General features: G+C 32.2%; 2 protein-coding genes and 1 non-coding gene across 3 annotated transcripts; 2 read left to right on the top strand and 1 right to left on the bottom strand.

Annotated features, from left to right (window-relative positions):
- Positions 1–14,863: 14,863 nt before the first annotated feature.
- Positions 14,864–14,962, top strand: LOC112499432 (small nucleolar RNA snoR100). Its single transcript, XR_003067038.1, has one exon. It is a non-coding gene; the product is annotated as a small nucleolar RNA snoR100 (small nucleolar RNA).
- A 1,651-nt stretch (positions 14,963–16,613) lies between these two features.
- Positions 16,614–17,749, top strand: LOC102617422 (17.6 kDa class I heat shock protein-like). Its single transcript, XM_052432783.1, has 2 exons — positions 16,614–16,704; positions 17,328–17,749. The coding sequence occupies exons 1-2, from the start codon at positions 16,614–16,616 to the stop codon at positions 17,732–17,734; spliced, it is 498 nt and encodes a 165-aa protein (XP_052288743.1). The 3' UTR covers positions 17,735–17,749.
- A 2,817-nt stretch (positions 17,750–20,566) lies between these two features.
- Positions 20,567–22,240, bottom strand: LOC102621818 (probable carotenoid cleavage dioxygenase 4, chloroplastic). Its single transcript, XM_052431758.1, has one exon. It carries the CDS (start codon positions 22,238–22,240, stop codon positions 20,567–20,569), a length of 1,674 nt encoding a protein of 557 aa, XP_052287718.1.
- Positions 22,241–23,146: the final 906 nt, after the last annotated feature.

Here is a 23,146-nt window from a genome sequence, read left to right as displayed (position 1 = left end):
TTGGGTGATACATGTTGTCGCCCGATTTTTCCGAGACTTACATGATGCTTGACTAAACCAAGCAATAGACAACTCTTTGGAAAATCTGGCGACACAGTCTATGGCTCGGGTCGACAAGTCATTCTAAGCTTAGGCGATTGTTTTGTTACTAGGGCGATAGGTACTTGTCGCCTGGATTCTAGGTTTCATCTTCAACATCGTTCAAAACCCATTTTCATCAGATTTTGCCGAAATTTTATTAATTTATAAATCTATGACCTCATATTAACCATTTAATGTACCCACATTGTAATAAAATGAGCAATTGTTCTTTTGTATGAAACCTAATAAAAAATAAGAGACAAAATGTTGCTTGATTTTGTCTTCAATACTTAGATAAATATATTAGTTTGATGAATGTGAGATAGATAAAATGGAGGTTGAGTGATAATTGGATAATGTGGGAGAGGTAAAATGAGGAGTGTTTTGGTGGTGTGTGTAGATGTTCAGCATTGCTTAGGAGTTAGATAATATTGGGCGAAATTTTTGTGTGTCTTGTTTTGAGAATTTATAGATAGTTTGGTCCGAGAGCTTTGTAAGTGATTGTTATTGTAAGAAAAACTAAAGTGAGGTCTTTTTTTATATTAAAAGTTGGAAAGTAGTTAAATGGGTAAATTTCCCCATAAAAATGGACTTGTGATTGTCATTAAAAAACCTTGCCTGAATGTGATTGGAAGGAGACTAAGGATAAGTTTTCCTTGTGAAAGAAGTGGTGCATCCCAAAAGAAGTTCTGGTGCAAATAAGCAGAATAACAATTTGGAAAAGAAGAAAAGAACTAATGCAATTGGAACAAAAATGTGTGGCTGTCCATTTTTATTAAAGGGGCAAATGTGGGCGAATAATCAAGATTGGATGTTAAAAGTGATTTGTGGATTGCATAACCATCATGTTGCACAACATCTCGAGGGACACTCATTTGCAGGTAGACTTAATAATGAAGAGGTTAGTACATTGGTTGATTTATCTAAAAATAATGTTCGACCAAAAGAGATATTTCATATAAAGACTAGGGACACGTTTGAAATACAAGTTATGCAACCCAAGAGGGGGGGTGAATTGAGATTTTAAAATTTATGTAATACGATTCGCACAATAATTTAATCTATTGCCTTAATCAAATAAAAAATAATAAATTCAATCAATCACAATATTAAAAGAGTAAGGGAAGAGAAAACAAATACAGGGATTTTTACGTGGTTCGGCTATCTCCGCCTACGTCCACGCCTCCAAGCTCACCCGGCTTGAGAATTTCACTATCCAAACCTCCAAAGGCTTCAAATGTTTACAATTGACTTCTAAGGTGTCAACGGACCTTTACAACAAGAGATTATCTCCTCAATCTCTTTACTCCAAGTGTTTCTCATACTTATACACTCACAATTTGATGAGAAATGAAAATCACAATAATGAAATTCTCTTTAAGAGTGGATAACAAATTATGCTCAATAATGATTCAATAAATGATGATTTGCGTTTTGGAAGCTCAATATATGTTGTATGATCTTATATTTGCTTGCATTAGTTCTTAGAATGAAGTTTGAGTTGAGTTTTTATAGTTAAAGCCCGAAAACTAGCCGTTATAGGCAAATTCCCGCGCCCAAGCGGTTAGCCGCTCAGGAACAGTGATATTACCGTTATTTTTTAATTTTGATGCAGTAACATTGTTCACTAAAATTACACTTTGGCCTAAAACTTTTTATAATTATGCTATGGCCCAAAATATCATAAAACTTTATAAATAGGCCCAATTTCAGAATTTCGTAAGGATAGTTGACTTTCCAAAACTTTTTAAAATTATGATATGGCCACAAAGATATTATTATTTTGCAAAAAGGTCCTTTTCAATATAATGCCCATATTTTTCAAAGTTCTCAAAACCTTTTACTTTAGTCTAAAATATTCATAAATTATAGTATGGCCCAAACATTTCAAATGTTTGTAAAAACATCCAACTCCGAAATTTAATAATAATACTTATTAAAATCAAAGATTTCAAAACTTAGCATTTAAGTCCAAATTACTCAAATCCACAAAATGCTTTACTTTATAAAAATAAACCTTTTAGTTTATGAAAAGTATTTAATTAAATTAATCTCTTGAGCTTCTCAAATGCTAAATCATGCATCAATTAAATTATACCGGCTTTACAAGAATTTATCGCACTAATTTATTCGTTGAGCTCTAAACTTTATTTTTGATTTCGCCGTTTGTCCGTTGAGTGTTTTGAGCTTGATTTCACTTGCATAAATATTACCCTTCAAAAACTAGTGAAAATGTGAAATAAAATATCTATTAAATCACTTAACACATATGTTTGTTATCATCAAAATTATATTATGAGTAGCTCTTTAGGCTAACAATCTCTCCCTTTTTGATGATGACAAACATCTCATGTATTTTGACATTTATACTCCCCCTTAATACATGACATATATAATTAAACATATAAATCAAATTCAAAACAAAAACTCCCCCTAAATATTTCAAAAATATGCACAAATACTTTAAGATCAAAATACATATTATATGTCTTTTCAAAATACATATTGTATGTCTTCATATTCAAAATACATGACTTCGCCCCCTTCATCATCAAAATTACTAGAAATTCATGCTAAGATCGATAATATGTCAATGGTTAATCAAGAAACATATAATAACCAAACATCCAATTAACCATAAAATGATCATGAACCATCATGCCATCAAAAGAATGCTCAAAATGCATATTATCCAAAATCATATTGTATGCTCCCCCTAAATATATGGCCAATTAAAAAAATTTAACCAAAATGATATTATCCAAAAACTTATAATATTTATCTCCCCCTTTATCATTAAAAAAATAAAAGATAGATAGATGCAATTCGAAACAAGATCATCAAAAATAATTCAATGAAGATATTACCCATTTTGTGCGAGCAAAACTTTTGGCAGAGTCTCTCCTTAAAAATGAACAAATCCTCAAATACACAACATGGTTAAAAACACTTCCATATAAGCTTAAACAATTATAACAAACCAACAACTCCATCAATTCTTCAAGCGACACACATATAATCATCAATAATCAAATTCAATATGAATTCCCCCAACACTTGTAACAATTCTATCCAAGGATCCCATAATCATATTCGAATAAAACACCTTAACTAAATTTTCATAGTATTGCTCCTTAATAACTAAAATATTTTTCCAACCCATAGCAATGAGAAAATAACTAAGAGATTTGTCACAAATTTCTAAATTCTTCAAATTACGAAAATTAACAAAATAGGGAGCGATAACCAACCTCGACATAAAATTGTCGTGAAACCGTTTCCGAAGAGGTAGATGCTGAAAGTGGGTTGATATGAACTCCGTATTATCTCCATAATCGTCCTTGCGTCTCTTGGCAACTTGTTTGCTCTTGGATTTTTCACCACCCACCATTGTTGGAACAAAAACAAGCTTAAAGATCCAATTTCGGGTTTACAAAAAAATTAAGTGAAATGGATTTGTTTGAGCCAAGAAAATTGATCCTAGAGATGAATAAAGCTAATATATGATGTAGATTGGATAAAAAATGGGCTAAAGGAAGCTTGAAAATGAAGAGAGAGAAGCGGGTAGAGTTATGTTTTTTATTTTGAGTTTTATGTGGAGCGTTGATGAAATGAAGTTTTGAGAATGAAAATTGAAGGAGTAATGGATGAATAATGATTTGAGTGGTTGATTTTAACAAGAAAATGAGTGAGAGATGAAGAGATTTGAGAAAGAAAATGGAGGGGCACTATTCATACGTGAATGAGATGGTAATGAAATGATGAAGAACAAGTGAAGAACTTATGATGGAGAACTGTTTAATGAAGATGAAATGCATGGGTATTAGTTTGAGTGGTTGATTTGGGCATAAAAATGGATGAAAAAGAAGGAAATTGAAAGTGAAAATGGATGGGTGGTTCACGGTTTGGGTGAAATAAAGAACAAGTGCAGAAAAATAACGAAGGAAGAAGAAGAAGCAAAAAAAAATAGCTCCAACTCGTGACCAAGCGGCTAGCCACTTGGGGCAGGCGGTTAGCCGCCTCATGGCTGCCCCTCTGCACAAATTTTGCTCTCCGGCTATTTTTGATTGATTCCAAGACCATTTTGTGATCCCGAACACTTTCAAAAGCCATTTTAATGCATGAATCAATATAATTAACATCCAAAAAATCATAAAACTCAAATTTATAACATATTCATCATGCATATACATCACAATTAAGAGATACGATAACACTTTATGGTTGGAATTATAAACATTTAAGACATGATTAATTCACACATATAATTCATCCATCATGCATATATTTTATACAATCATTAAACAAATATGCATTCAAAGATTAATAAGCATATCACTCATTTATCATGCTTAGGCATTACATAATTATTAAAATCAAACAAATCCATCATGATGAGTTGACAAGCTATCATCATATATATATATAACCATGCATCATGATAAAGCACTCAATGTTAAATACAATGATAATTCAATCATGTAAACATACAAGTATACTTTCACAAATTCAAGCTACTATCCATTTTTCATGATTCACTCAACATGATACCAAATGAATTATTAAATACTTACTAAGCTTGAAAGACCATCACTTATAATCAATAAGGCAATAATTGTTTCCAAAACAATTAAATCATATTGTCTCATCATTTTTGCTTACACCATAATCAAGTGATTATTCTTATAAGCTTTTATCAAGGAACTCTTTGTCATTCCTTGATTGTGGTGCCTACAAAAAATATTCAAGTTGTGTGCTTTGGTACCCAAATATTCTTGGGTCCTTGAGTGTTAGCAATGGTTCCTTTTGGAACCCAAACACATGTTACTTCATAATATGCATTTCTTTTAACCGGACATCTAAGCTTCATATGACCATTTTGATTGCAATAATGGCATACAATTTGATCATTAATGGAGGTAGTTTTAACAAAATAACTCTTATAATATTTTTGTTTCAAATTTGGCTTATAACCAATACCTCCTTTATCTAACACACATTTTTGTGAATTAAGCAAGTTATCCAACATCTTTTGCCCATTTGTGAATTTTAACACAATTTGATTTAGCTCATTGCTCTTCTTCTTGAGCACTTCATTTTCTTTTATTAATTCATCAACATGTGATTTTTCATGCTCATATGAAATACTTTGTTTGCATTTAAATGATGCAATTCTATCATGCAACATTTTATTATCTAACTCTAGTCCTTTAATCTTTTCATTTAATGAATCATTGCATTTTTGTAAAGCATCCTTTTCATTTTTCAAGTTATCTACATATGATTCTAGATGCTCACGTGAAGTGCTAGGTTTCTCATTTGATAATGCAACTCTATCATGCAATATTTTATTATCTAATTCTAGGCATGCAATCTTTGCAGTTAGAGATTCATTCTCATTTGTGAGCTTTACCATTTTCTTTTTAAGACATGCATTCTTTTTACTAATTTTTATCCAATTATCATGTAATTCTTTAAAAGCATCATATAATTCATCATAAGTAGAAAGATCATTTACCTCATCAAGTTCATCATCCGATTCATCTCCAATTGCCATGAGAGCTAGATTTTTCATTTCTTGATGCTCTTCATCATCACTTGTTTCCTCATCGCTATCATCCCATGTGGCTACCATTGCTCTCTTTTTGAGCTTGTTGAGAAGAGGGCATTACGTTCTTATATAACCAGGCTTCTTGCACTTATAACATTTGATTACTTCCTTCTTCTCCTTTCGGTTCTTGAGGTCTCTAAATTTTCTTCGATCACCGGATTTCTTAAAAAGTTTTCTAAACCTCCTAGCCAGCATATCCATCTCCTCCTCATCCAACTCACTTTCTTCATCACTTTCATGTTTCGAGACTTTGAGAGCAATGCTTTTCTTCTTCTCATCATTGCCTCTTTCAGCTGCCAAGTCTTCCTCATAAGAAATAAGAGAACCAATTAAATCATCCATATGTAAAATATTTAAATCTTTGGCTTCCTCAATGGCAGTCCTTTTTTGTCTCCATTCCTTAGGTAGCGACCTAATGATTTTCTTAACTTTCTCGCTATTTGAAAAGGTCTTTCCTAGGGCTTCTAGAGTGTTCACTATGTTCGTAAATCTAGTATACATAGAATACACACTCTCATTTTGTTCTATTTGAAACAATTCATATTGTCGAGTGTACCTACTAATTTTAGACTTTTTCACTTGATTCGTGCCTTTATAAACAACTTTAAGTTTGTGTCAAATTTCATTAGCATTTTCACAACTAGATACTTTATGAAACTCTTTCTTATCTAGTGCACAAAACAAGGCATTCATGGCTTTGGAATTTAGAGAAGCTCTTCTCTTTTTCAATTCATTCCATTCCCGTAAAGGTTTTGGAATATCTTTCCCGACTTCGTTTTTAGTCAAATGCATAAATGGACCATCATAAACAATTTCCCAAATTTCATAATCTAAAGCTTGTAAATAAATTCTCATCATAGTTTTCTAATATGGATAGTCATTACCATCAAAGAATGGTGGTCTAATTGTGGATTGTCCTTCCCTAAAGGTTGAGTCATTATGGGTTGCCATGAATCTTTAACTATAGACGGTTAAGTCTACACAAGAGCACCTTGCTCTGATACCGTTTGAAATGCAAGTTATGCAACCCAAGAGGGGGGTGAATTGGGATTTTAAAATTTATGTAATACGATTCACACAATAATTTAATCTATTGCCTTAATCAAATAAAAAATAATAAATTCAATCAATCACAATATTAAAAGAGTAAGGGAAGAGAAAACAAATACAGAGATTTTTACGTGGTTCGGCTATCCCTGCCTACGTCCACATCTCCAAGCTCACCCGGCTTGAGGATTTCACTATCCAAGCCTCCCAAGGCTTCAAATGTTTACAATTGACTTCTAAGGTGTCAACGGACCTTTACAACAAGAGATTATCTCCTCAATCTCTTCACTCCAAGTGTTTCTCACACTTATACACTCACAATTTGATGAGAAATGAAAATCACAATAATGAAACTCTCTTTAAGAGTGGATAACAAATTATGCTCAATAATGATTCAATAAATGATTATTTGCGTTTTGGAAGCTCAATATATATTGTATGATCTTATATTTGCTTGCATTAGTTCTTAGAATGAAGTTTGAGTTGAGTTTTTATAGTTAAAGCCCGAAAACTAGCTGTTATAGACAAATTCCCGCGCCCAAGCGGTTAGCCGCTTGATTTATCCGGCTAGCCATTCAGAAACAGTGATATTACCGTTATTTTTTAATTTTGATACAGTAACATTGTTCACTAAAATTATACTTTGGCCTAAAACTTTTATAATTATACTATGACCCAAAACGTCATAAAACTTTATAAATAGGTCCAATTTCAGAATTTCTTAAGAATAGTTGACTTTCCAAAACTTTTTGAAATTATGATATGGCCACAAAGATATTATTATTTTGCAAAAAGGTCCTTTTCAATATAATGCCCATATTTTTCAAAGTTCTCAAAACCTTTTACTTTAGTCCAAAATATTCATAAATTATAGTATGGCCCAAAACATTTCAAATGTTTGTAAAAACGTCCAACTCCGAAATTTAATAATAATACTTATTAAAATCAAAGATTTCAAAACTTAGCATTTAAGTCCAAATTACTCAAATCCACAAAATGCTTTACTTTATAAAAATAAACTTTTTAGTTTATGAAAAGTATTTAATTAAATTAATCTCTTGAGCTTCTCAAATGCTAAATCATGTATCAATTAAATCATACCGGCTTTACAAGAATTTATCGCACTAATTTATTCGTTGAGCTCTAAACTTTATTCTTGATTTCGCCGTTTGTCCGTTGAGTGTTTTGAGCTTGATTTCACTTGCATAAATATTACCCTTCAAAAACTAGTGAAAATGTGAAGTACAATAATTATTAAATCACTTAATACATATGTTTGTTATCATCAAAATTACATTATGAGTAGCCCTTTAGGCTAACAACGTTTAGTGTCACAACGATGAAGGCGATTTGTAATGCTCGATATAAATATAAGGTTCGCGAATTGGGTGAACAGTCACAAATGCAACAACTGATAAGCAAATTGCATGATCATAATTACATTGATTGACATCATAGTGATGATGATACAAATTGTGTAAGAGACATATTTTGGGCATATCCTCTTACTTTTGAATTGTTAAAAGCTTTTACAAATGTTCTAATAATGGACTGCACTTATAAAGTCGACAAATATAAGTTTCTATTGTTGGAAATAGTTAGTGTCACATTAACTACAATGATATTTAATGTTGATTTTGCATATCTTGAGTCCAAGCAAGAGGATAACTATATTTGGGCATTGAAGAGATTAAAAATCATTATGCAAGATGATATGTTACCAAGTGTAATTGTGATAAAAAGAGAATTAGCTCTGATGAATGCTATTGAAAGGATATTTTCAAATGCAACTAATTTACTTTGTAGATAACTTATTTCAAGAAATGTGTTAGTTAATTGTAAGAAACTAGCTATTTGAGACTAATGAAAGATTAGAAGCCTTTAATAGCAGCTGGAATGTATTGGTGTTCTCAACCACTAAACAAGAGTACATACAACACTTGAGTATTCTTTAGAGTGATTATGCTAGATATTCGACAGCACTTGTTTATATGAAGCAGACATGACTTGATAAGTATAAAGAAAATTTTGTTACAAAATGGATAGACCTTATTATGCAATTCAGAAATATGATAGCCAATAGGTAAAAAGTATTTAATTTTCAATGATTTAATAACTAAACTCAACACCATTTTCTTTCAATATATCTTTCTATTTTTTATTTTTTGTTGGTTTATTTTTAGGGCCGGGACTACACATTCAAAATTAAAGAGGAAACTATGTTCATCCTAAGGACAAAGCTTTTATTCTTTGGTTGAGTTGCAACATACGCAAATTAAGGTATCATGTGAGAAGAGTTTGACTAATGTGCAACACCTTCAATTTTTAAAGAATAAAGAGGTTTAATTGCTAGAAATACATTAGATATGATACTTAGTGAGTAAAAAAAAACTGATTCAATTGGGTAGATGTTTCAACATGTGATTGTGTAGTTTGACACACTCATGGGTTACCATGTGCACAAAAAATTGCATATCTTAAGTGTGAAGGTCATCCAATACCTTTACTATATGTACATTCACATTGAAGGAAATTGGACTTTGTTCATACCAGCAATGAAATATCATCGAAGTTTAGTTATACTCTTGAAATGAAATTAATGGTTCTGATGATTTCAAAAAAATGCAAATAAAAATAAAATTGAAAGAGTTAGTTGATCTATCCTCAATATTTTTAATTGAGCCAACTGTTAAGGCTAAAACTTGAGGACAACATTCCCAAAAGTTTGATAAATCGACCCTTCAGGATCCATCAAGATTTAAGTATGTAGTATCTACACAGGATAATCATTCTTCAGGCCTTGTGTCTTCAAGTACAACTACAAAAAAACCATAAGGACAACGAAAAATCAGTGTTTCTTGAACAAAAGCACCAAAGCATGCTTCTTATATTGATTTATTTTCATTTGAGTTGAGGCTTTATATATGTGGTGTTAAAAATGTTGCTACAGATGGTAATTGTGGTTTTCAGGCAGTGGCTGACCTAGTAGATATTGGCGAGGATAATTGGGCATAGGTGAGGAAAAGACCTAGTTGTTGAGTGGCAAATTCATTTTGATGACTATAAAAAAGATTTTGAATATGTTGGTAGAGCAAATGAGGTGCTTCATTCACTTTTATACTTTGAGAATAACCCAAGGAGAGAGTATATCATTTCTGTCGAATATTAAAATCCTTCCATTCAGATATGTTCCATTGTCACGCGCCTTCTATAAAATCATTGCTATTAGATTTGTTAATAAAAATCATTTCATAGAGGTATATAAAACTCAAGGAATTCAAATTATGCTATAGTATCTTTATTATTGGACTAATTTTTGTATAGCTTTTTAATGTAGGTGTTCATGCTTCCAACTTCACTGATTCCTCTTATTGCAAAGCGTTTGATCAAGTACCATGAACTACGTGCAGAAGGTTGGGCAATACCATACGAAACTAATATAACTACTTTTAAGAATTTTTGTGTTTGAAGTTATTGCACAAGAAACAATTGATCTAGCTAGTCAATGACAATATTAGAAAATTTTGAGCCATTTTAATGGTCATTTTATTCCTCTCATATTTTTAAAGAAACACTTTGAAAAAGGTAGAGTTGTTTGTTTTCTTGTCTTAGATATTACTCAAGATAATAATATGTCTCCATTTTTTTTGTTAATTTGTTCGTTTTATGGCTAAAAATCTCTATTTAAATTAAATTTAAATTTTACTATTCAAGATTATGGATTAATTGCCCCAAAAATCTAGGATACTAAATTTGGACATTGTTTTTTCTCAAGAAATTATTCATGATTCTCCTTACTTAAAAAAAAAGTTTAACAAAAAAATAAATAAAAATTATAGAATGGGGTTTAAACTAGCAAGTTTTAAGTAAGAGCATTTTCATCATTGAAGAAGATGTTAAGAATTTTACAGTTATTTATAATATTTTAATGGAGTTAATAAAGTAAAGGGGGTGTGAATAGGTACTTAGAGGGGTGCCAATAGTCCCAGTCCATGTTTTATTATATTCATCTGTTGAAAATATGATTGATTGAAATAAAATAAGGTTTAATAATTTTGATGTTTAGGAGCATAAGAGATTTCGTTCCAACAATTATTCTATCAAATTTTTTTCTTACTTTAAATCTCAAACTTATTAAATATTATCGATCTAAAGGTTTTATTTCACAACAGTTATGGTAATATGATTTTTTTTTTTTTTTGGTGTTTGTACTCAATATAGATAGACTAGGTCGGAAGAGAGAGAAGATCAAGAGGCAGTACAAAGGAAATTATGGAGTTTACAAACAACATGGATAGAGAGTATTGATGCGAGCACTTCTTTGATGGAGAGAGTATTGAATTCTGGATACAGTGCATAGGTTCGTCGAGTATTTATTCAAAAATCTATGTACTCTTACACATATCTATATTTAGGAGAAAAAAAACTTGTTTCTAATTTATATTTTTTAACACAAGAAACTTAAATGAGTCATCAGGAAGCTCAAACTTACATCATCAAATGCTACGACTTAGAGGGTGATTGTTTTTTAATTTAATAACTTAAAGTGACTTACCTTAATTAATTAAGATAATCAGAAGTGTTTGTTTTTATAACTTAATAGGATTTTTCAGATAATTTGACTTAATAAAATAAGCTAATTTTTTTTTACTTTCTACTGAATGGAGAAATCTGAATCCATTAACTAATTTGCTATGTAAAAAAAATCTTTACTTTATTATTTATTTTTCATATATATCCCAAAACATGCCTATACACATTTACCCACTAATACTCTCATTTTTATTTTTTTCAGCCATCATAGAATTCTTCCTCATTCTGCTTCTTTTATCAAGTGCTTGAATCTCCTATTATCGGTAATCAAAGGTATTATTATTAATTTTTTATGTAATTATATAATATGTTTTCATAAAAAATTTATAATTCAAAAATCATTATGTATTCACTTGAACATAATTTTACTTATATATGAAAAAAATATTATGGTATTTATGTTCTCTGATATAGACATTCAAATTTATAAAGATACAAATGTAAAAGTATATATTTTTAGTCTTTAAAGTTGAAAAAATAAACTTAATCTTTATTTTAGAGATTCAGACAAAAAATAAATATATTATTCGTATTAAGATATTTACATCTATTAAGATTTTAAATCAATTCTAGTCTACTTAGATTTGAGATAAAAATAAAAAATAAATGCCACCTTAATGAGAGGGCAAGTTATAGCATTGGGTTTCAAGATCCATTGGCCGGAATTTCAGCATCGAAATTGAGTACCCAAAGCTGCTAACTGCATTGGCCGGAATAAATGTCTAGTTCGCTTGCTGATTCTTGTTAAAACTTAAAATCAAATATTTGACCGAATATACAGTTGAGAGTTAAAGAAATGGATCCACGAGATGTGATGATATTTTAGTAAACAAATATTAGAAATCACTTTGTTGGAGCTATTAATAATAATAATAATAAGTTCCTTTTATTGACTATTTTAAATTACATGATTGCACCGTGCCTCTAATGGATCAGATTTTTTAGCTAATATTCAGTAGAATTTTAAAATAATATTAAAAATTATTTATATTTAGAGTTCTAATAAATTTTAGATCTAGTTAAATAAGTGGTGACAAGTTCACAGTATGAGAATATATTTAAAAAGTGAGTAGATTGTGACAATTTTAACTAAAGCAAGCCTCCAATTGGGTCCTAACGAAACAAAACAAAACAAAAAGAGTGGTGCTATTTAAACCCCTCTTACATCATATTAAAACCCGCTATTAAGTGTACCCCATTAAATAATATTAGAAAATTCATCATAACTATTAACACCCTCTTTAATTCCAAAAATATCATTATTTCAGTTATTCTAACTAACTTTCTCTGTCCTAAAATTCAAAATATAAGTATCTTATTTCTCCTTCTCTTTCCATCAGTTTTCTCACCTTTAATTTCAATCAAATGTACATTTTAATTTAGAGTTTAAAACTAATCCTTAAGAAAATAATTGACTTATAAGAAAACTATTTAAAAAAGAGAGAAAGAGAGAAAGAGAGAGATTGTTCTTGATGTTTATGCCCTGACAATTGGATAATCATGATTCATGAGGTGCTGCAAATAAAAGATTTTTGTTTCTGTGATAGTTATTGTTGTGTAGACTAGGATAACCTACAAGTTTACAATTTTCAACTTTAATTGATGTGTTTCTTTCCTTCTTGATTTCTTTCTTCAATAAAATTAAATTCATCAGGACTGCAAAAAAAATTATGAATAATAGAACAAATTCATCTCAAAATTCTTAAAGCCAAACTCTTATTTTTGGATGTCTATGAACCAATTTCGCAAGAGTGAATTGTAGACATCCTTACAAAAATTTGTGTGTATTTGACTTCAAAAAGCTTTCTGTTGGTTGCTAATTCTTAAACTATTTGTATTCATCTGATCTTGAGATTAGCAAGAGATTATATTAATACAGTAGCATAACAGGATGGATGATGAATGCAAAAGTGTTGCCCGAAAAAAGAAAAGGTAAATTTCGCAGGAGTAGTGTAAAGAGTTGGTGGAACGAGAAATAATAATAGGTTTAAATTTTTTTAAAATGTTCTTTAATGTAATTTTATCTCAAAAGTGTTTTATTTTAACAATAAAGGGGTGTTAATAGCTCAACTCAAACAAAAAATTTAGAAAAAAAATTTTATCTGGTCGAGGCTGAATTCGAACTTGGAGTTCACCTATGGTACAAATATCCTTTCTCTTCTTGTTTTTTTTTTCTTTTTTTTTTTTTTGAGATAAAATAACCAGTGAGAATATAAGTGGCAATAAGTCTATGGGCAGAGAAAGTCTTTGGTGCTCTTATGTGGTGTTTGGTTGGGAGGAGAGAATAGATGAGAGGAAAGTAATTTAAATTCTCTTTTTATTTTCATTGTTTGGTTTGACAAAATATGTAAGAATTTAATTTCCATTAAAATTTAATATCCATCATAATGTAGAATTTAAATTCCACACCAAGTAGTGAAGAATTTAAATTCATCTTCTATTGGAAAATAAAGTTTCTAAAATTACCCTTCAACTTTTTAACTTGTTTAATTCCATTAATAATTATTATTTATAATTTTATTTTATTGATTTAATATTATAAATGGACCGTTGCCGGACCACTGTTGGACTTCGCCAGACAGCCGCCGGACTTTCACCGGACCTCCACCGGAAAGGCGCTGGACCTTCGTTGGAAAGTCGTTGGACCCCTCGCCGCCGACAACCGGACTGCCATTATATATATATATATATAACTAATATAAATAGCTTAATATTTAAGGAAAATGATAAATTTGTCTAAAGAAAAAAATTATAATTCTTTTCCTTATCAAATTTTATATCAAACCAAATAACAAAATCTAATTTCACTACTCTTCTCCATTACTTTCTTCTCCCTTTTTCTCCATTCCACTCTTTTCCTCTCCTCCTTTTTCTTCAAACCAAACATGACCTTATAGTATTGTTTTTTTTCCAATTCACTATTTACCATATTAACATACATATTATTATGATTGATTGAAATAAATGGATAATGATCAATGTTCTAAAAATACCCGAAAATTTTTGTGATGGTCATGGGCAACATGTTTTAAACTTTTCGATTGAATGCATCTGAAAGTGGGCGATGCATAGGATATTTTGGGATTTTAATAGTAAAGCCCAAATAAATCTATAATTTACGGGTCGGGGTATGGGCTGATGCTCAACACAAAGTAACTCCGGTCTTTAGGTCTTTTCACCTCGCTAACGCTTAACCCTAAGGATGAGAAATGTTCCACTATTTATAGACAATTAGACATGGTTCAGCGACTTCACTCTTCGCTCTTAGGTATCTCATGGCTGTGCGCCAAAGTCTGGTCTCGGGATTTGTCACTTTAAAGGATGAAGGTGGCGAAGCACAGAAAATAAAAATTTTAAATGGGTCTAAAACTTCTGCTCTGGATGCAATCTCTCTGATCCGAGGGCTTTGTTTTAGGATTCGACACATTTTTAGGTTCTGTTCTTGGGTTCAGTGTTCTTTTATTTTTGATTTTTTTTTTTATAATAAAATCTGTGCACAATAAGCCGATGCTCTGGAATTAATATATATAGAGATGAAGGTAGCATGGTTATGTGCACAGAAATTGATTTGGGTCTGCATGTCTGCCCCTAATGATCTCTGATTTGGGGGCCTGGTTATGACCTACATTTTTTATTTTTTAATTCGTCTATCGTTTTATTTTGTATATGATTTAGTGCTGTGGAGTTCTTATCCTTTTATTAGACACTGGTAATCAACAATCAAGGATTTAGAGGAAGGATAAGAAATTCCGTTTGTGATTTAATGAAACTTCTGAAGTTGTAATAAGTATGTATGTGAAGAACTTGAAGTTGACAATTCACTTCAGAAGAGTTTTGTTAGATTTGGGATGTGGATGTCGTGGTAGTTTTGAGTTTTAGATGGGGGGATTTGAACTGAGCTGGTGATACTTGATAGATTTATCATTATTACAAATTAACACTTTCCCTTAGATTTTACCTGTAACGAGGTTTTTATGGCATGTTTGGTTTCAAGAAATATAAGGAAAGAGGAAAGGAAAAGGAGGAGAGTGGAAACAAGAAATATAAGAAAAAAAAAAGAGAAGAGGAAAGGAGAATGGAATGAAATAAAAAGAGAAAAATGAATTGTTCTGTTCAACCAAAACACTAAAAACGAAATTGGCTCTCTTCTTTGCTCATTTTTTTTTCTTCCCTTTCCTTTTCATCCGTCTCCTCTGTTACTATTTTTTTTTTCAACCAAACGTGAAGTTGGGTATTTTCATCTGATGGTCAGGTTCAAGTATCACCAGGTGGATGGACGATCTACGCCGGAGTTAGGTCGCCATTGTTTGATTTAGTCGCCGGAAGGCATAAAGACTGACTACCGATATGACTAGTATTTGAATAATTGGCTGAACTTGTGTTTACCTTGAACTGGAGAATTTACCATTAAAGACTAAGAATTCATGGAGAATTTACCATTAAAGAACAAGAATTCATAAAGAATTTTACTTGTCAGTTGTAAATACAATATCCTCGTTGATGGGAAAGCAATATAAAAATTAAAGTAGTTTAATTTTCATGCAATGCGTTGCCTTGATTAGGCATCCTCCGCAAATTCATTCTTAATTAAGCTGCCTTATTCAATTGAAAACCTACATGTCTCGTAATTGGGCTTCGATCCTTGTCCCTATCTATCTAAGTCCGAGCCCAACCCGATCAATGAAATTAAAAGCCCGATCTTAAAAAAAACTCATTTATGTTAATTTTATTTATGTTACTTTACAATTTTTGTTCTCTTTCTAGTTACAAAACCATGAATATAAAATAAAAGAAATGATTTTTCTAACTTAAAATAATTCACAAAATAATATGTAAAATATACAATATAATTAATTACAAAATAATTCACAAAACAACCAAATTAATAAGAATGATTTTTTACAATTCCAATCTAACATTAAAAACACACAATGCAATTAAATTTAAAACACATGATTCAATTCTACACACAATTCAATTTCACAAGGACCACAATCATTTTTTTTTTTAAATATAGGGTTGGGTTGGGTCGACTTAAGCTCGACCTTGACCCGAAATTTGATCGGACCTAAAAATTTTGGTTCGAGCTCGATTCGAAATCTGAACATTCGGGCCAAAGCCCGAAATATTAGAGTCGGGTTAGTCGGGCCAAAATTAGGGTCGGATCAAATATATTACAAAATCTATATTGAAAGAAAAATATATTATTAATAATTTTTTGGGGGGAAAAAAGAAGAAAAGCTATTTTCATTATTTTGTGTTTATTTTCGCATTTAATAGCATGGAAACGACTAAGTTACAAAATCTGTTAGAGAAAGACAATAGATCTGAGGCGTTCGATGAGGAGCGAGAAAGAACAAGAAGATTTAACGGTTAGAAACAGAGGAAAACAAAATTCTAGATTCGTGGGAAACCGACTTAATTAGGTTAATGTGCAACCGGAGGTAAGCAGTAACAAAAGGTCATGTGTTTAAGGAATTGTCACGTGGTTGAAGACAAATATCACCCCATGAACTCCACTTAGGACATCACCAAAAGACTCTTTAAATAAAATTTTATTACTTATTTGAAGAGTTACATCAACATTTAAGGTTTCAAAAGACACTCCAATTAAGATTCTTCAAAATAAGAAATTGTCCACTCTCTTCAAATTTAAAAAATTACTTTCTCTATTTTTAATTTATATTTTATTACTTTTTATTGAAGAAAAAGAGAAATGTGATTTAATTATTAATGACTTTTTTTTAAAAAATAATTATTTAATTAAAATAATATTAACTCATTTATATTTGAAGAGTATTTTAGAAAATAATATCTTTTTTTACTCATCTATTTATCACATAAATAAGTAATAAAATAAATGAATATTTAAAGAGTAAAATTGATAGTTTTTTTTTGAGATGCTCTTAGTTTATCGGTAAAGAGTAATTAAGACCAAATTGATAAGTAAGCAAACGTTCTCGAAAGAAATTGCTCGTCGTTTCAGTTGATTAAGCAAAAATATCTTTGATTCCATCCATATTCGGAAACAGGAGCGTGTTCGACCCATTTTCCTCGGACGTCTGGGCGCCCTTTGGGTTCTCCAGCAATGAGGTGTCAACATTTGCCAGTGCTCAAGTCGATTGGAAAGAAACCCTGGAAGCTCATGTTTTCAAGGCGGATCTTCCGGGGCTCAGGAAAGAGGAAGTGAAGGTTGAAGTTGAGGACGAGAGAGTCCTTCAGATCAGCGGCGAGAGGAGCGTCGAGAAGGAAGACAAGAACAACAAATGGCACCATGTTGAGAGGGGCCGCGGCAAGTTCCTGAGGAGGTTCCGGTTGCTTGAAAATGCCAAGATCGATCAAGTCAAGGCATCAATGGAGAATGGTGTCTTCACTGTTACTGAACCTACTCCCAAAAGATAACAATTCTATTCAGTCTAAACATATGTAGCAGAACATAAAAAAAAAAATTTTAATTACTTTCAACCAAGATGCCTAGAATTAAAAATTTGCAACCCCAGCATATTACCTTTCTCTTACGAATTTGACCAGCGACTACCTGGACGTCGATATCGGCGACAAGGCACTCGCGATCGGATGCGAGAAGCGAGGGGCCCACGTCCCAAGCAGCGTCGACTATATCACCTTCATCTCAGCCATTTCGATTGCACAAAAATTGGATGGTGGATGTTGAGACAATGCTGATGCACAAGATGCAACGTGGCATCTCTTGCTGTAGCAAAGTCCAATTATAAATTCCAAACCCTACAACCATTCACAGTACGTTTGGATTTTTAGAACACGGCCCATCATGTAATTTATCTCAGAATATGGCCCATGTTCCAAATTCACTGACTGGTTACCGGTCAGCAACTGGGAGGAAATTATTTTGTCACCGGCAAAAACCGGAATGCTTGGTTGCAAATATAATCTCCCATTCCATCCACCGTCCACGTGCCACGCAGCCATGTATCATCTTGTCAACTCACAATACGTTACTTGTAGAATCTGCAAGGGAGACAGGTCCTAATAGCATTACTATTCGTAATAAATTTCAGATTTCAGCTTTTGTTGTCACGAAAAGAAAATGATACTTGCCCAAGGTCAAACTCCGAAATTTAAACGCAGTATTTTATTAAAGTTAAAGATGATGTTGTTTTTGCTTGCCAAATATTTTCCTTAGTCTTTTTTTATGGAGCTCCACCTAAGTATTTTCCCTTGTCTTTCCTTCGTTGATCGAGCTCCAGCCACAACCAAATATTTTCTCTTTTATTTCCTTCATCGATTGAGCTCCAGCCACAACCAAATATTTTCCCTTTCCCTCGTCGATCGAGCTCCAACCACCAACTCCAGCCACAACCAAATATTTTCTCTTTCATTTCCTTCGTCGATCGAGCTCCAGCCACAGCCAAATATTTCCCCTTTCTTTCGTCGATCGAGCTCTAACCACCAGCTCTAGCCACAACAAAATATTTCCCCTTTCCTTCTTCGATCCAGCCACAGCCTGAAATTTCCATTCACAATCCACAATCCGCACCTGAAATTGCCATTCATAATCCACAAGTCATAGCTCAAGATTCAAATTGAAACAACTCAGGATTCAAGCAAAAAACATCGCAGCATAAGCTTATTACCCATTATATTAACCCAATTTAACAACGGCAATGGCTTCGCAAATTAAAACAACAAAATTCAAGCTTTGAAAATAATCTACTGCCAAAGAAGATAGTACCTTACCTTATGGCAAAGCCACGTAGAATTAAAACTCATTTTTCAAGGGTAAATGCTGCAACTCAATTCTTTTTGTTTCTTTACATCTTCGCAGCCAAAGAAGACAGTACCTTACCTTGTTCAAGCTTTTGCTTTTGCTTAATCTAAACCAAATCCTATCAGATTGAAGGAAAGAATAATAGTTTAAGGGTTTTGCAGGCCGGTTCTATCGTTGGGGTTGAGTGGTGAAATGAAGAGGAAGAGAAAGCCATTCGTTGAGTGGTGAAATGAAGAGGAAGGGAAAGCCATTGGTGGGGGAAACTTGAAGCAAAACGACGTCGTATTGGTTAAAATTAAAACAAAAATAATTCACAAAACGTGTTGTTTTTTATAAGGTTTCGAGGTTTGACTCGGGCAAACATCAGTGCTATTGTCGTCAAATAACCATTTTGGTGACTGTGCATCTTTTGAAGTCTCCAAGATATATTATTCATTATTCAATAATTCTCAATAAATTAAAGAGGAGGATTGAGAGAGTGTGGGTTGTAGGCCATTGCAGCCTACAACGAACCCAAGCTAGAGTTATATCTTGGAAACTTTTCTTAACACCCCTTAAAAAATCAAGGGATATTATCATTTTACTACCGATATATCATGTTAATATCATGATTTATTGAAAAGTATATTTTACTATCAAATATTTTCTCCGTTATTAATTTACCACCATTCCATTAAAAAAAAGTTAATGTTTAATTGAAAATGAGTTAAAAATCGATTTTACCCCAAAAAAAAGGACAATTTTACCCTTTGAGAAGAAAGAAATAATTAACAAAAATAAGATTTAGAAAACAACTAAAAATTGTAATTAATAAATATAATGAACAACATGCAGATTTATGATAAACGACAAAGAAAATAATTTATAAAAAATTATGCTTCAAAATTAAAATTAAAATTTATGAAATTCAAGTATTAATCACAATTAAAAATAATAAAAATTTAATTAAGAAAAAAATTAATGAGAGAGAGGGGCTGATTCTAGGGTTATCAATTTCCTAATTCTTTAATTATTTTCCTTGAAAATTTTTGCTTTGTTTTATTGTTTATTTTACATTTGCAACACAATGTTTTGATTTCAACATGAAATGTCTTTGATGTCCTAATGACATCAGTAAAATATCAGTAAATTTTTTAACGTTTTTAACGGAAGAGTGGTAAATTGATAATTGTCCAAACGTTTGGTAGTAAAATGTATTTTTTAACAAACCATGGTATTGACGCGATATGTCAGAATAACTTTGGTGGTAAATGATAATATCCCAAAAAATCAATAATGTTATACTTATTTAGATACTTAGTTCGGATATTAATTAATGTGTCAACAATAATGTAATGTCATGTGTGTAAGTGTGAGTGTGTGTCCATACGCATGAGGTTATTAAAGTTATATTAGTGAGAAAATTTATCTGTTAAAACTTTGAAATAATAATAACAATACAATTAATCAATCACACAATTTAAAAGATTTATAAAAATTTTTTAGTTTTAGTGATTGTCCTTATGAACAAATAGACCGTGAAGCCCATATGGAACCCGCCTAGGCAACTTAACGGCTGCGACAATATCTAGATTTGGTGATTTGGCATCCATTACAAGAAATTTTGATTCCTCATGAATCTCATCATGAATATAAGTCACTACAAATCCATCATCTTCATCAGCAGCATCCAGATGATCTTCATTTCTTGGAACAAATAATGGCTCCCCTCCGAAGCAACTGGGTCCGTAAAATCTTCTTGAGACTTCAATTTCCTTTTCTAGATCAATCTTTACAACTCCTTCCATTTTAGGAATTTCTTTACCCACTCCCATAAAAACATAGCGATTTTTTTTCCCAATATAGGAAGAATTTATGGACCCCAACTCCAAATTTCTTGTTGATAAAATATTTCTAAAAACATGTCCTGTTCTCAAGTTGATTCTCACCTTCTCCAGTGAGAAATGGACCATGTCTATTTTGTGAAAAAGATTTTCAATGGATGTAGCAGTAGTTGCAATAAGAACAATCTCATCATCTCCATTTTCCCAAGCATTGAAGACATGCATTGCATTAAACCCCGGAACATTAAACCACTTCATCTCGGCATCACTTGTTGCATACTTCAATATGATCCCAATTCTAGGGATTTTTTCCGGATCAAAAACCGTCGGCATGCCTTTTCCCAACATCACATTTGCTGCTGAAACGGCTAATTGTGTCTCTGAGAAAATAGCGAACCTCTTGGTTATAGCAAAGTCATGGATGAAAGTTGGTAGATTTATGGACAATATAGGCACATCCTTTTGCTTAATACTATTTGCATCAAAGCGGAAGAACGTAAGATGAGGGGAAAAAACGGGGCTAAATTTGAAAGCAAAAGTCTCCTTTGTGGTAATGTCTGTCTTTGGATGAGCAGTCATGCTTGCAAATAATGCTTCATCAAAATCCCATCTCCCTACAGTTTCAACATCGCCTTCTCGAGTAGAGTTTATGATGTAGGGTAAATCGGACTCACCAAGAGCAAGAAGCTTAGATGAAAAGAAAGCAAGACTTGTATTGGCCAAACCAAATCCTTTCTTGAGATTTATGTGACCCATCAACACTCTTGCTACCGCTGCAACACATTGAATGATATCCGCAATCCCGTAAATTCCTGACAACATGTTGGGAAAAATTTGGCAACCGGCATCTCTCTCGAGCTTGTATTTGTAAGTCTTGACGTAGCGGTTAGTGTAAATTGCACGCCCTTTAGATAATTGCACCGAATGAAGCATGCCATCACCTTCAAAGAAGTGGAGAGGGCCACGTGGCATGTGTTGTGGGTTTGGTCCGTTTCGGATGTACGTTCCAGTTAGAGAGTCCGGAAGCCTGCCATCAACCACTGGGCACTCGGTGGGGCCAAGCTCGTCCACCGGAGCAAAGTTTCCAGTGAAGACATGCTTTGGATCAACAGAAGGATGAAGAGGACGATCAATAATGTTTGTAAACAATGATGGTGAGGATTTGGTGTCGCAGGATGAATTTTTTTTCATTGAAGACTGTATGGGAACACATCTTTTTGGCTTTTGAAAAGGAAGGAATGGGATAATTTGTTCATTGGTGTGATTGTAATAGGTGATCTTTGGTTTTGGAGGATGATTGTATGATATCTTTAAGGACGAGTAATTCATGTGATCCATTCTTTAGGTAGAGATGCTTTTTATTATTTGGGTTAGTGCATGAGCCTATTAGCAAGAAACATATTATTTATTTTCACTGAGATTTGAACAGTTTATCTTATTTGACAAAATATGAGATATTTTACAATCAAATGATAGTAATATTACGATTACTCAGTTGGATTAATATTAATATGACAAAATAATATTATTTTGTTGTTGTGCCACTGATATCTCAGTCATTTCTACGACTTTAATTGGTTTTATTATTCATTATTTTATAAGTTTAGCCAATGAATAATATATGAGATGTTATATAATTAGAAAATAAACTAAGTATCTAAACTAATATTAGTTATATGAGATTAGGGATAGCAATGGAGTAGGGTGGGGTGGGGTGGGGGAGGGGAGGCCTACCTCATTCCCCGGCCTCCCCTCGCCCACGCCATTAAAAATTTTGACTTCATTCCCCACCTTATTCCCTAATAAATTTAGTGGGGCGGGGATGGGGAATCCCCGCGTGGGGAATGATTTCTGCATTCCCACCCCATTACCCATTTATTTATTTAATAGCAAACATAGATACATGATTTTAATAAATTAAAAATTAAAAACTTAAATAAAACCATTACCACATTATAAAGTATTTAAATTATTTAAGAAAATCTCCAAATATTTGAAACAATATCTCAAAATGATATCAAAATTGAAAAATGTTTGAAGAGAGCAGTATCTTACGAGAGAAAAAAAAAACAATATTTTAGGGTTGAATTAGAATTATATTGTAGGGTTTTCTTTTAGTTGTAGCCCATTTATATCAAGTAAAAATAAAAAGAAAATTTATTAACTAACATGGCAACTAGGGATGGCAAAAAAGTCTGGGCTGGCCCAAGCCCGCCAGGCCCGCAGGCTTAGGCCCGGCCCTCA

Source organism: Citrus sinensis, chromosome 8, assembly GCF_022201045.2.
Source record: "Citrus sinensis cultivar Valencia sweet orange chromosome 8, DVS_A1.0, whole genome shotgun sequence".
Lineage (NCBI taxonomy): Eukaryota > Viridiplantae > Streptophyta > Magnoliopsida > Sapindales > Rutaceae > Citrus > Citrus sinensis.
This window is presented reverse-complemented; position numbering and strand designations above follow the sequence as displayed.

What these genes read in the sequence shown, in the direction of transcription:
- LOC102617422 (XM_052432783.1), top strand. Translation starts at nt 16,614, where the DNA reads ATGGAAACGACTAAGTTACAAAATCTGTTAGAGAAAGACAATAGATCT. An exon ending in AAGAACAAGAAGATTTAACG is followed by an intron (nt 16,705 to 17,327) that starts GTTAGAAACAGA and finishes CAGTTGATTAAG; the next exon opens with CAAAAATATCTTTGATTCCA.
- LOC102621818 (XM_052431758.1), bottom strand. Translation starts at nt 22,240, where the DNA reads ATGGATCACATGAATTACTCGTCCTTAAAGATATCATACAATCATCCT.